Source organism: Neodiprion fabricii, chromosome 2 (genome assembly GCF_021155785.1).
Source record: "Neodiprion fabricii isolate iyNeoFabr1 chromosome 2, iyNeoFabr1.1, whole genome shotgun sequence".
NCBI lineage: Eukaryota > Metazoa > Arthropoda > Insecta > Hymenoptera > Diprionidae > Neodiprion > Neodiprion fabricii.
This window is the reverse complement of record NC_060240.1, coordinates 25,702,392-25,717,512: the sequence shown is the minus strand read 5'-3', so window position 1 is coordinate 25,717,512 and position 15,121 is coordinate 25,702,392. Positions and strand designations below refer to the sequence as shown.

General features: G+C 39.8%; 1 protein-coding gene across 1 annotated transcript in view; it reads left to right on the top strand.

The window, feature by feature from the left end:
- Positions 1-12,803, top strand: part of LOC124176820 (PH domain leucine-rich repeat-containing protein phosphatase 2) — a 133,350-nt gene extending 120,547 nt beyond the window's left edge. The window contains exons 8-17 of the mRNA XM_046558551.1: positions 1,782-1,929; positions 2,022-2,153; positions 2,236-2,389; positions 2,467-2,527; positions 2,608-2,862; positions 3,355-3,564; positions 3,780-3,942; positions 4,026-4,309; positions 5,169-6,011; positions 9,827-12,803. Coding sequence (XP_046414507.1) covers positions 1,782-1,929; positions 2,022-2,153; positions 2,236-2,389; positions 2,467-2,527; positions 2,608-2,862; positions 3,355-3,564; positions 3,780-3,942; positions 4,026-4,309; positions 5,169-6,011; positions 9,827-10,517 — 2,941 coding nt within the window. The 3' untranslated portion in view covers positions 10,518-12,803. The remainder of the gene's footprint in view (positions 1-1,781; positions 1,930-2,021; positions 2,154-2,235; positions 2,390-2,466; positions 2,528-2,607; positions 2,863-3,354; positions 3,565-3,779; positions 3,943-4,025; positions 4,310-5,168; positions 6,012-9,826) is intronic.
- The last annotated feature ends 2,318 nt before the right edge of the window (positions 12,804-15,121 follow it).

The following is a 15,121-nucleotide window of genomic DNA, read 5'->3' as shown; positions in this document are numbered from 1 at the left end:
TAGCCGTGAACGTAAACTGTCGAGAGGTGAAATTCTCTACTTTTTTTTATCTCTTCTTTTCGTGCTAGCAAAACTTTTGCTGAGGTCGTATATTTCGCGTTTGGCTTACCGGAATCGCAACTTTGCGGTTTGAAGAACTTAAACCAACGGTATATCTGGGATCCCCAACTTGGGGGATTCGTTTCCAAGTTTTCCGGATGCGGTAACCCGAGAACATAAATCTAATCGGAAATTTTCGGCTTTTGGTATTATTTTATACCTCGACCAAAATTGGTGATTACGGAACTGGAAATTTGGAACTGAGAGATCTGAATGTAAAAATTTATTACCAATGAAATTAGTACTACGAGGTTAAAATTTTTTTAATTGTGAATAATATTCCTGTGTTTAGGTAATCAGAAACTTGAGATCTTTCGAATTAAAATACGCTGCGACGCGAAAATTCTAGATTTTTCGAATTGTCCGACCTATAGAATCAACATTATAGAATTTTCATCGAAGTCTGAGCAATTTGAATAAAAGTGAACGATTTATTACTCAGCAGATGGAAACCAAAATTTGTAGCCGTCAATCGATTTCCAATTAAAATTATTGTAAGACGCATCACTAGAAGTTTAATTCCTACGAAGTCTGCGTAGCCAAATCCAGCAATTTATCGTAAACTCGTTTTATCGAGTAGCGAGAATTGAAATACGTAAAACCATCGAAACAGGAAAATGTAGGATTTTAAATAATAGGATCAGAATTTTTTAATTCGGAAAACTATATTCCTGGTTTAACGTTTTAGCGTCTTCATTTTACAGGGCAATTGATTCCAGTTTTTTCACTGCATTTTATCGATAACAATAACTAGTCGTTTCATTTACGAAACTGGCAATGTGCATGTTTCTTTAACAGGAATATTGAAATTATGGGCACAAATTGATCAGTGACTAAAGACGGTGCATCACACCTGAAATCGAGTCAGTGATTAAATACTGAAATTTTCCATTTATAATAATATCTGGCTAGCTAGTCGCATGAATTTTGTCATGATAATCGTCAGTTCGGGGTTGAAGGATACGTGAATGTATCAGCCGCCCATAATGATCAGACAGGATAGCGGGGCGTTAATTGTTAACATGAGCATTACCCGAGTTTCGACTCGGGTGAGCTGCGGCGTGGTTAAAGTGAACCGCAACGCACGTAGGTATGTAGGTTACACGTATTGACTAGTTAGCATACTAATGGTACCGAATTGTCTTAATTGGGCGTACCGCAGCCGCATCTAGCGAATTCGAACGTACAGAGGACACCCCTATTGTCTCTCGAAGAGGCGAAGCTTCCAAGTCCCGTAATCGCATTTCCGTATTTCGTTCGTCCAGCTTAATACTATCGATACTTTTTGCGCAACGTTAGTTCCACAATATTGTAATTGGTTGTTAAGAAAATCATTTCCGATACGCTCTTGGCGCTGATTTATATATTTACTTATACATATACCATGCTTGAGCATCGACGCAAGACTCGAGTAAATCCGTGACGCAATTGCCGGGGAATCATTCACCGCGATAAGTATATATATATATATATATATGGTTTATATATCGCAAGACGTCTGCTTTCCAAAAGGAAACGCGAGCTAAGGTACACCTAAACATTACGGGAAAGTGAATGATTATGGGGATTTAAAGACTGTTCATCGTTCCCGTTCAGGGATACGGTTCACGGATAAACGTTGCCATGACGTGTGCTTCGCATTGAATTGTCCACGTGGTCACGTTATTCAATTTCATTGGTAGCCTCGAGGAGCTTACTCTGGATCGAAATGGACTGAGGGAACTGCCAGCAGAGCTGAGCGAGCTGAGGTACCTGAGAATTATCTCTGTCGTTGGTAACTCGCTCGAAGCTTTGCCATCTTTTCTCAGAATGCGGGCTCTCGTTGTTTCTGTGAGTAAACTTCTCGCAATGAAGCTGTATTTCAAGCGTAAACGATTCTTACGAATCCGAATAAACGCGTTCCGTTCGCTGACCTTTTTCAGGATGTTCAGCACCGCGGCGATCATCAAGGTAGCAAATATTTCAAAGACGAGAAAAACAACCGGAACAATCTGAACAAAGTCAATCTTAGGAACAATCAGCTGAAGGGAAGCATCATCCTCGGAAATTACGGAGTGAGAATGATTTTTAAATGTTTTTGCGGATCTTTTCGATGATGAAAACCGCCCGCGTATGACTGCAATTGATGATTTTCAGAATCTGACCCACTTGGACGTGAGTGAAAACAACATCGAGACTTTGGACATCAGCGCACTCCAGGGACTTAGAAGCGTCCGATGCGCCCGGAATATACTGAGGGAATTGACCCTCTGCGGAAGGAACCTCATCTCCCTAATCGCCGGAAATAACAGTGAGCAATTATCTCTTCTGACCTTCATAATATTGATGTTATAAAGACGCTTGTCACGCATTACGTGACGTTTTCAGAACTGACAAAACTGACCGTGGAACCAGTGCCAACGAATCTCGAGCATCTGGATATTTCATAGTAAGTATGGCCAGTTTAATCAAGATGAAGAGATCTTGGTTGGTTTTAAAGCGCCAAACTTGTTGCAATCCGTGTTTCAGTAACTCGTTGGATAGCCTGCCGGACTGGACACCGGAGGTTCCGTTGTTGCGAGCGTTATTCGCTTCCAACAATGCTTTGACTGCTCTTCCGGATCGACTGTTGTCCCAGCCCTCTCGTCTGGAAGTCCTTCACCTGCCCCACAACAGGCTCCAAGCCCTGCCACCCCCCAGGAGGCCTCTGAATTTAGCGCATCTGACGCTACAGGGAAATACCCTGACAGCCCTGCCCGAGAATTTCTTCCACAATACGACAAGGTGAGGTGTCTTTTTTTTTAAAGCCCGGTGTATTGCGTGGGGAAATCGGATAATGCGAATAAAAATAACGTAGATAAAAATCCCGAGTCAATTCACAATGGGGTATGTATATAATAAATGTGATGTAACCCCGGTGCACTGTGCCACATCACAGCGGTAAATCTTGCCGTGACGTAAGAGCGTTCGGTCACTGTGATGACCACATGAATACACGGCGACGTTCACGTTAGAACGCTCTCTTATCACCCTCGTAAAACGCTCGATTCACAGTTCCTTGCACAAGATCATACTGTTACATCTCCAGGAACAGTGGCACATACACTATGTTACGCGTCTTTGTGGTGGGGTACATTACACAAAACTCCATGTCACGGTACGTTCACTACAGGGTCGAGAGATGAGAGTGAATATTTTCTAATCTGCCAGCACAGCGCACTAATCACTCCATCCGGGTATGATTTGAGTCCATTTATCTTACGAGCTGATTATCAGGTTGAAGGTTCTGAACCTGTCCAACAATCGCTTGACCGAATTGCCGAGTGTCGAAGACTCGGCCAAGACCGGACAAGGTACCCATTGTCTCGAGAAGCTCTACGTCACCGGTAATTGTCTGACAGACACAGCCTTGGATTCTCTCGCCAGGCTTCCAGCTCTAAGGGTGCTTCACGCTGCGTACAATAGCTTGGACACCATGCCGGAAAGGTAGGCAAACTTGTATCACACTTATTCTTCTACCGGATAAGGGTCCACTTCTTTCTTCGAAATCGCATTTCTGATTGTTACGTTTTCACAATTTTGTTTTTTACTTCTGACCCCGACTCGCTCGATTCTTCGCTAATCGATAATTACTCACGTATCCAAGAGTTTCTGCTTAGTCGTTACTAATGGAATCCTCTCCATTTTCACTGACGTTACAGTTGTATCGCAGCTTGGACCGATCTCGAAGAACTTGTACTGTCAGGAAACCGTCTACAATATCTACCAGACAATGTCGCACTTTTACGACATCTACGAGTCCTCAGGGTGCATTCAAACCGGCTCTTAACCTGCCCGACCTTCAACAAAACCAATTCTCTCAGGGTAAGAATGCGAACCGCTTGCTAAATTACACTACTTTACAACTTTTTATCAAGAACAAAACAATTCGTTCCATTCAATGGCAGGTGTTGGATCTGGCTCACAATCAGCTGGACCGTATCAACTTGGAAAGCCTCGTCCCACCTCAGCTTCAGTTTTTGGACATATCCTGTAACTCCAGGCTGCACGTCGACCCGAGACAATTTCAAGTATATCGTTCTCAAAGACCGTTGTCCCTGGTGGACGTTTCTGGTCAGAATCGATCCAGCCTACCCTCTCACCCCCATCACCAGGAAATGGTCACCGCTGAACGAAATTTGGAACAACCCTGGCGACTTGGATTTTCTGAGACAGCTGGAGGACGCGAAAAGTGAGTTTATTTTACCCGTTATTTACTTTTTGAGGATGGGTTTTTCAATAGAGATGTAACTGTGGCACCCATTCACTCGAACCAACACTCGAATGGTCGAAATGGATTTCATCAATCGCCCGTCGAAATTTGAACTATTTTTAATCGGATTCTCAAGAGGAATCAAAGAATTTTAAATTGAGACTTTTGCTAGGGTTTTTATGATATTTTGGGGAACTTCATTGAATTCTTAGTGTCCCGCCTTAAAACCCGATGAAAAGCTTTGAAACCCTAAAACTACGGAGTGATTCACGAAATTTTACAAAATTCCTACAAGCACTATCGAGTGTGTCAAACTTCTTTGAAATTTTCCGAAACTCTATTAAAGCCTGTCAAGTTTTTTAAACTCACGATAAAACTTGATTATGTTCTAAATTAATCTTTCAACATCTTGCTTATCGATTCTTTGACGTCTTATATATCATGAAATTTGATCAAATCCGTGAAATTCATACGACATTTTGTGACGGTCCAAAAAGTCCCTGTAATATAATATTCTAAATTATGCTTACAATTTGATGAAAACATATAAAATTCTCTCAAATCCCGTGGCATTTTCAAACTATTCCAAGTATTTTTACATCCATGAAAAGATATGAATTTTAAAACTCAATTTCCCCAAACATTTTTGGAAATGATTATTTCCTCTGTCAGTCGTCGTTTAGAAACGCACTTGAATGAAACGATGAAAGAGTTACGTTACGAAGTATTTCTTTGAAGATAATATCAAATTTCATGAATTCACTCTAACCAAAATTAGACCCAAAACTCCGCTCGATCATCGTAAATAAAGTAAGTTCTAACCACCATCCTTCCGCAGATTATTCGTATCCCAAATCAGAATGCCAGCGTTCTGCAACGTGGAGGGTCTCTTTGGAGTATTCGACGGAGGATCGAACCAGGAGGCGCCTGTGTGCTTGCAAGAGATGATCCCAAGGCTACTTCTGGAGGAGCGAACCATTAAAGAGACGTCGAAGGACTACCTCAAGTACACGTTGCTCTCGGCCCACCGCGAGCTTAAAGAAAAGGGACAAAAATACGGTGTGGACGCGACGCTGGTTCACCTCACGAGGATTCCATCGACCCCCGGCTACCCGCGGACCTCGAGGAGGTACGCTCTGAAGATCGGAACTTCCGGTGATGCGAAGGCGGTCCTCTGCAGGGCTGCGGGACCGCTGGTTCTGGCACCGGCAAAGAAGAGCCAGGCTGGAAACCAGCTTGGAAACGCGGCTATGTTTCCCCTGGTAGTTCCCGACCCGGTAACGGAGGAGGTCCTCCTCGAGGACGACGACGAGTTCGTCATCGTTGGTAACCGCAGACTCTGGGAGGTGCTCAGCGTCCAGGAAGCCGTCCGCGAGGCCAGGGCTGAAGCCAGTCCCGTTCTCGCGGCAAAGCGACTTCAGGACTTGGCCCAAGCCTACGGTGCCGAGGAAAATCTCAGTGTCATTGTACTTCGGCTGACCGGACCTGGGACAGGTGACATTGACCAGCTCATGAGGGAACTCAGGCACGCCGTTGGGAAAACCAGGAACCAGAACGAGGGTGGTGGCTGCATTTGCGCCTGCTGCCAACCCCCTGCCCTCCACAAGTCACCCGCGCCCTGCTGCTGCCATGTGAATAATGGATATTATCTCAATGGGGTGCTGAAGAATATTGTGAACAGGTGAAGCTTACGATTATTCTCCTCTTGCCGAGTACCCACTTGAGTGATTGTTGAAGAACTTTTGTGAATATGTGGAGTAGATACGTGTATTTTCAAATTCTGATCCAGATTATTTATACTTGGCCATCACCCTGATAAATTTGAATTCGGTTTTTCTGTCAATATATCGTAAAACATTTCAACCAGTTTTCGTGCCAAAACCGGCAGCCACATACAACCGACTAAATTACTCCAAAATTGGTACCCGGGGTTTTTTTTTTTTGGTCCCTGGTGCAACTTCGGAACTTATTTTTTGAATTTGCAACCCCCTTAGGGTGAAAGTAAGGGTGAGTTGGGGTCAATTTTCAGTTTTATTATGAATTTTTTTGTTACATTCAAATTCGATATTTGTACCTCTGGGGTTTTTGGGGTCTCCGATTACATTACGAAAGTTATTTTTTGAATCGGCCACCCCCGGAGAGTGAATATACGGGTGAGTCGGGATGATTTTTCAGTTTTATTACGATTTTTTTTTTTTAATAATAATATAAAAACTCCCGAGTAACAGGCTTCGAAAGACTTATTCCACTTCTTGACTTTTTGGTACAAGGGTGTTGAGGCCCAGTCATAATTACCTGTACTTTAAGCCACCATTTTAAATCCCTCATATTGAATATTTCATTTTTATTTTCAAAATTGGATTCAGTGACTCTCAAAACGTTAGTGTATCAATTTTCATCCTATTCTATCGAGAAATATCAGAGTTATTCAAAAATGTGCATAATATGATCCATTACAACTTTGGGCACCTTTTCACACAAATGGTTTTAAAAAACACAATTTGCAAGGTTTCAAATTGTTATTATTATTTTTCTTTTTTAATAACGGGGTTGAATGAAATTCTCCGTGAAAAGACGAAAATTTTGAGCTTGGAGAGAAGACGGGCATAAGATCGGAGCGAAAAAATTTATTTTCGAAATCAGTACTTGCTCTATGCTGAGAAATTGCATTCTGAAATGCTGAAACTCCACCTGAAGGATTTTTTGTCCGAGATCATGAATACCTAGATCAAGGTTTATTTTTTCAAACCCAATCAACATAACAGTCATTTATGTTTTCCATGATAGCTTATATCTAAAAAATGTTACAGTAATCACGTTCGTAAGAGTTCTTTCCTCGGAGGAAAAGGTCGATCACATCAATGATTGACCGAATATAGAGAGTTTTTTCAGTTCAAAAGTTTCGGTCGAATGGTCAAAGCTCAGGCAGACGATTACATCGAATGGTCAAGATTCCGAATAGTTGAAACTGCAAATGTTACCAGCCTTTAAATATGCCGTGAAGTTTTTACTTCGTACGTGAAAGTCGATTAATGATAATGAATTTTAATCGTACGGAAATTTAATTGTTCGGTGTTTTAACCATTGGGACTTTTCACAGTTTGAGGTTTTGATCAGTTGGAACTTTGACCCGCATCCTTATATTATTTCATTGAATGAACTGAAAAAGCTGTTGATATTCGGTTAATCGTTGATTTGATTAACCTTCTTACGTATATAATTAATACAACGTTTACGGATATAAACTTTAATGAATAGTATTCTTTACGATGAAACTACGATCTACGTACTCTTTTAACATCTTGGAGTCATCAAAAATCACTAAGCGAGAGTGAAAACTGCGTAACTCCAACTCGAGTGAAATTTAGAACTATTTCATTCACTCCAAGCGTTTAAGTTCACTCTTGAAGAATGAACATTCACTCCATCATGCGAGTTGCGCAGTTTTTACTCTAAGGAAATTTAGAGAGATGGGAACCTGATAACGGAGTTCCATAACAAAATTCTTCTATCCGCTAAAGTTTCAGGATCTTGTGATAACTTTACAGCGTGTACGGAAGACAATAATTTGAAAACATTTTTTGTTCTGTCCTAACAGACATACGATAGCTATCAAAGTTATAAAAAAAAATGACGTTAATTATTAAATTAGAGTAAATCAGAAAAAGGTAAGAAAAAATTCGCAAGATGAAATCCTCCATCGGAATTTAAATCATGACCACGACTCCCCACAAGGGAGATTTTTTTTCGTTTATTTAGCTTTTTCTTACCCTTCCAACTTTTCGAACCAAACTTCGTTTCTCTTAAATTGATTTTCTGGTGTCTCACAAAATATCTGTAAGCTCATCTTTTTTATTTTTTCAAAAACACATCAGCCGCGTAAATTTTATCAAACTGGATTTTAGCTTACTATGATTTTACAAATCGTACGATTACTAAAGAGTCCATTTTCAACAGACATCTAAGAGTTTACAAATCGTGTTTTTATGGCACCCTACAGCATGCTAATAGCAGAGAATTAAATTAAGAACGATAAAAATCATGATCACGTCGGAATGGCCTGGACGCCTCAGACATAGGTATAAATAATTTGAAATACCAAAGAATCAACCAAGTGACAAAAAAACATTAATCGCAGACTTTGTGTCATTTCTTTTTGAAGTAGTACACGTCTATTCTTTTAACACAAAATTATAGCTGCTTGACACGTACGACGAAGTCACACATTTTTCAAATAGAAATATAAAAAATTCGTATTTATATTTAATAAGTGCCTTGCGCACAGGCTCCTGGTGAGTTTAATTTCACAGGAGAAATCAAATAATAACAGAGAAGACAATAAAACGAGAATTACAAATAGGATGCGGCATTTCAGTTCTCGTAAAAATCTATAAATTCACCTCAGATGCAATAGAAAATGAAAAACGACCGACGCTATCTCAGTCAAGAATTCCTATCCATCCTAACGTAATTGCATTATACCAGGTCATAAATGTATATCGTTCCATAAATATACAATACAAAAAATAGCAGTACAAGGTTTAAGTCCGCCCATTCTTGGCTATTTAATATGTTACTATCAATAACAAATGCATGACGATCACCGAAAATTACTTAAATTGCCTGAAATTAGGCGCATTCACCTCCCTATGTTATGCATCCATGCAAAACTAAAAGTTATGCGGGTTGCCTACGGACAGGCGAACGGAACTGTCGAATTTATCGGGGACGCCACATTCCTACACGTTTAATCCTACGCGACATTGCTCGACACATAATTCGAACTATACATAATCGAGCCATGCACTATCCAAATCGCACGTGTATGTGCTCTACGGTTTAGTCCCGCACCATCCAATTCTACATGGTGCAAATCTACATGACTGAATCGCACACTGAGATTGGTCTGGCGAAATTTTATTTATTTTTTACACTATTAGAACAAATTCGGTCTTTGTAATACCGTCGCCACAGATTCTACGAATCATCGTTTTCGGTCAATTATAAAATAATTTACTGTAGCATCGAACGTGTAGGAATGAAGACTTCTCAATTTCCCTGTATTGCCCATTCTCGAGAATACCTGGTAAATAAAATTTAATGATTCCAACAACTACTTTGCGGAACATTGTCAAAATATTTATTCAAAATCTGAGATTATTCGCTAGAAACAAGACACCCCAATTATCATGATGATAAAAAAAAACATTTAATCGGAAACACAAGCAGTTGAACATTGTATCCTACTATCAGCAGTTTCGAAGAGTACAGTGCAGAAATCTAACCAGTTAAACAAGACTAGACTAATCGTTTCGTGGAAAAAGTTACCTTTACCTTTACATTACCTTTCTCTAAAAAAAAAAAAACCGGGACGAAAATGTCTGCAGAGATTTGTACATGCCGTCGACACCAGAGGTCCCGAACTGTGCCTACAACGCGTACGTCGGTGCGGAACCATCGCTCTCTTCTCAACCTAAACCTTATTTCCGGTTACAGTAGAACGAGCAAGTCCCAGGAGCCGGCTGGGCGGGGAGGAAAACCCTCCAGAACCTCGGAAAGTGACGGTGGTACCGCACACGGCGACGACCGGAGTTCACCTAGCGGTCAATCGGATCAGGCAAGCGACAGCACCTTCAAGTCAAGGCAGCCATCGGGTCGTGGTTGGGTCACCGGAAGCGGCGGACCCACGCGGGTCTCGCGAACCAGGCAGGACGGCGAGAACCGGAAGTCGGGTGGAACCGGCTCGCCAGAGGCGGATGACGCGCTTTCGGAACGTTCGGGTGCTCTAAGTGAGGAGCAGTTCCGTTGCTGGGAGTACATGCTGGAACAGAACACCCAGTTACTCTTCGACAAGGAGCTGGACACCCTGACGCGGTCGCCGCTGCGTCGAGGTCAGTCAAGGTCGACACCACATTTGACTGGGAACCTGCCCTTCCTCTCTAAGCGATTCGGCAGCGCGAGGACCTTCAATCCTGGACTGCCCAGGACGCCGGTCAGGTTTGGAAGTGGTAGAAGGTTCCTGACCGGTGGTCCAAACGCTGCCTACTTCGGCAGCCTCCAGAGGCTCATGCCCTACAATCTGGAGTACGACTTCGCTGTTATCCAGGAACGTAGCGGACTCGACTCACTCGAACAAGATACCACTAGAATGCAGCAGTACTGGGGCGTCGCCACGACCGAGCTGTGAGCGGAAATTAGAGGTGGCACTTTGACATCGAGGTGTTGGATCGCATCGCGGATGAACACCTGAGGCTCGTTGAATTTCAGGAAGACGGATTATTCGGGTTATGTAGATGCCGGTGATGAGGTGGTTCTCAGACACTGCACCTTGTTTTAGGAAAGTGCTTGTTGGGAAAGAAAAAGTGGAGTAATATTACGAAGTCGGATCGTCATCGAATAAATTATTCTTTCGTGTAAATCAAATCTAGTTTAAGAATATACAACTACCAGTTTTGTGAATTGTATAATGGTGATTGTTTCGGAAAAACCGCGGTGAAATTACGGACACACAATTTTCAATTCGTTGCATGAATGTTTTATTACAAGTTATATCCTGAAAATGAATCATAAGCGAGTAAGATTCGATAACGCGTAAACTGAGAATCAAACTTGAGTTCAGATTTTGATCATCCAGCTGTCCCAACTGTGTTTATGTTTGGATCAATGTGGAAACTGCACTAGCAACGCCTTAGAAACCTCTCAAGCAACTTCCGTTAGACTCAAGATTTGAATTTCTCAATGACAGATATTATTTTAAAGTGTATCTTAAATCTTTTCTCCTTCCGAATCTCGTCAACTTGATTTAAAAAAATTCCAATTGACCGAAAACTAGGTATTAATGTCAAGTAGAAGTAAATAAAGAACGATGCTTTGCACTCGGTCTTCGGGATAACGAATTGAAAGGGAGGAGACCAATTGGATTCCACCAAAATTTAATGGCAATTCAAATATTTGTTCCACCTGCACAGGAATTGAAACAGTTGTCATGAACTGATACATTATGCTGAAAAAAGGCGATTGGCAGAAAGACTACGCGATTACGCTGAATAGCAAACGAAATCGATGTTCTCGTAATTTATCGATGACTTGCGTGGATATGTGTAAGGAGTCAGATAAGTTCATCGGGAAAAAATTAAGGTCAGGTTTAGATTAAGCGAAGTTAGGTTACGTATACCCATCCAGTTCTACTTTTCAAGTTTCACGTGTTGAACGTATCGAAGAGCGTTGGAAACCTTTCGACATACTTGTGCAAAGTAAAGTGCCTTCAGACCTTTGAATAAAAAATGTACCTGAGTATAGCAATCGCATTGCTGCTATTGCTTTGAAGTATACTAGAAAGCTGTACGCATGTGCTTGCGACTTGGTTCCAATCGTTTTCACGTTATTCAGTTTATTCAAGTAACATCGGCATCGCTAACTAAAATATTGAAGTAAGTTGATTGAACAAGTCTGGTTGACAAGCCATTTCATGTTTACGGACACGCCATCCGACGGTGAAAAGTATAACACAAATAATACACTCCGTCATATTTAGTTACAAAAGTTGTTTTTCATCATATTTTTCACGGCCGTTCGAATCATCGTGATAAACGAACAACCCAATAGCTTGCACGGCGTATTTCATGCTTTAATTTTCATTAAACTTACTCGAAATGCAAGTCAAGCTAACAGGTTAGATTTCAATGTATTCTATTTTTCCGATAACGTTAAAGAGATTTTATTTCTCTTGACTTCCATTCCAGGAACTAAGTGGGTCCACGGTTCACAAGACCTCAGATAACAATGTATTGTAAAAATTTTATATTACAGTGATACGAGTTTACGATAATTAAGGTAACGTTAAGTTTTTTACGCAAGCCCACTTCATAACGTCATGTGGATTACTGGCAATCCAGGCCAAACGATATCCCCTGGCACGTAATTATAAGTTTGATCAGCTGATTTCATCATCGTAGATGGTATCAGTGGAAGTGTACACGTGCAAAACTTGCCCAATCCATATCGAGCTACCTGCCCTTACATAGCGTATTACAGTACCGTAGAATCATTTAATTGACTAATTTACTACCTGTTTTGTAATGCGGGTGTACTAGCAAGTCGATTTTCTTAGTATTATAATCGTTGTCTTTATCCATTTTCACATAGTTATACACCATTTTTTTTTTTTTTTTCGACATATCCGCATTACCAGAATCCGGACTTGAAAACGAAAATACTTTAATTCTAACAATTTTCTGCGTTGCAGTTACAAATGTTACCATATCAAGTTCCATTTTACAAATAAAAAATCCTTCAGATGTATCATATATTTGACTGAAAACACGATCACGACAGTTTTCATAATTTTCAAACATAAACTCCTCATGATACAGTACCTAGATATATTTTATTCAAGAATAACATCCCGAATTAATTATTGTCGTTTACAGATTTATTTATAGATTTATTAGGTTGCACTGTAATTAATATGTATATACACAAACATGTACGTGTCTTTTACTTATAACTCGATTAGTACCAAACTTCACATATTTGAAACCGGATAACTAACTGTATTACTTTTCAAACGAATTTTGATTAAGTAATCGACGATTTTTTTTCACGTAGGTATCAAATTTCGAATACGTGAAGCTTATTTCTGATCACGTTCTATCGCATAAACCTCACATGTGTGTCTCTAAGTTTCAAATAAAGGCAGTCGTTCATTCGAATGATCGGGGCTCGCTTTGTTACATGTAATGTATATTTCTGTATTTACTGTTTTCATAAACACCGCACGATATTTCTTATCGTATTGTAACATTATGATTATACGTATAATCGCGGATTCTGCACTAATTGTACAAAAAGGTTAACTGTGCTTAACACGTGAATTATTGCTAAAAATAAGCTGAGACCATGAACCATATTATAATTATTGCATGTATAAATCGAGATACAAAATGAAAAGAAGTTTCCACAAATGACTACCAAAGTTTTTCAGCAAACACGTAATAAAGATTTAGAAACTTGTTTGATTGTGATTGTTGCATTATAGTTCTGACAGTATACGCATTATGCGCAGATTGTTAATAACCTCACAATAATATTGAATATATTAATATTGAACGGTTGATTTACAAACAAAAGATTACTAATAATGAATCTCGTACAGACTGACCGAGTGTTTATTTACTATTCGAATGATAACATTGAGTGTCAGGGAGTCGTTATCTCCTCGGTGAATAATTGCGTCTAGAAGTGACCGCAGAATTATAATAAACAATCGTTAACGCGGACTCGATGCAGATCTGCACTAATGACACGAGTAAGGAAAATATCTCGGCACGTGTCATCGTCGATCGAACTTGAATCTCATTGTCAGCTGAACAAACCCGCGTCCAAAAAGACAATTCATACACACTCATATACAGGGCGGTACATTTTTAATCGCTCCGTAAGAAAGAGCTGCAGGTAATGACTAATTTTGAATAAAAAAAATTTTTAAAACAGGTATTTTAGGCATCAGTAATTGACAGCGATGTTAACGAATTGTGAAAAAACGTATGGAAAAAAAATGGTTACTTTTTTCAAATATTGTTTTTTTTTTTTTTTTTTTTATTATTATTATTCCTTTTTTATTATAGATTCGTCGTGCCCTATTTGAAAACAGTATAATCTAAAAGCCGACTTGGATTAGCATCATCTTTTTTCATTGAAAGTCTGCAAGTTTTGATCGAAACTTTTTCTCGCATCTCATTACGTTTGTGACGATATTGCTCTCGAGCGATTGAAACCGACCACCCTGTACAAGAGCGTGTAAGTGACTTCCTGAACGATAAGCGTAACCAACTTCAACGAAGTGCCGGCGCACGTTCAAAACGGTTTTAAAGCGCATCGCCAAGGTTCACATTCGACGACAACGTGCAGCTAGATAATAAATCGTGTTACTTGACACGCTCCTGAAGCTACTCGAATCCTTATCAGTAAATTTGTTATGCACGCAACTCCGTCGCCGATCTGCGCCAATTATTATGCATATTGTGTATAACAGTGCATAATATGAGAATTGAGTGCCATTGAAAGCGGTAATTTCGATTTTTGAAAGGCGACAAATTGCTCAATCTTGTGCGCACTGAATTATCACATAGAGAAAAATTTCGTTTCTTATATTTTGTACTGGAGAAATGTAATTTTTTAGAGTTAGTGAAATGAATTTCGTTACTACAGCGTTTTAAGCGTTGTTGTAATGATACAAACTATTCAGTGTTATTATAGATTTCAATGCTAAATTTTCTGAATATTGCAACGTTTTTCATCATCAGCTTGTCACGTATAAGTAATTTTTTTAATTGAACTAGGCCTTGGCATCAGTTGCACCGCTTGCACCGATATTAAATTATCGTAATAGTTATTACAAAAATACGGTACGATCGACCACAACTGAATAAAATAATAACACTTACTAGACTTACTCGTCACAGCCCCTGAAATTAATTTTCGGTTCGTACTCGTAACTGGTTTTCAGTTCTAGTAAAAAATGGAAATAGTTTAGGACGGTACGGCAAGTACAACTGGGTACCGCAAGTGTTGCAAAAATTAAACTTCATGCAACAATCGACTTTGGCACTTATTCGAGGTTAATGAAAATTCAATAAAATCCTGATTCACGTCGTCAGAGTCAAAAGCTCTCGTATAATTTTGTCCACATATAAAATCAATAGAATTTTGATTGAGAAAATTTCTGGATTTAAATATTTCAATAAAAAGTAACGCTTTCTCTCTCTCTCGCTTTCTTTGAGAAATAGCTTT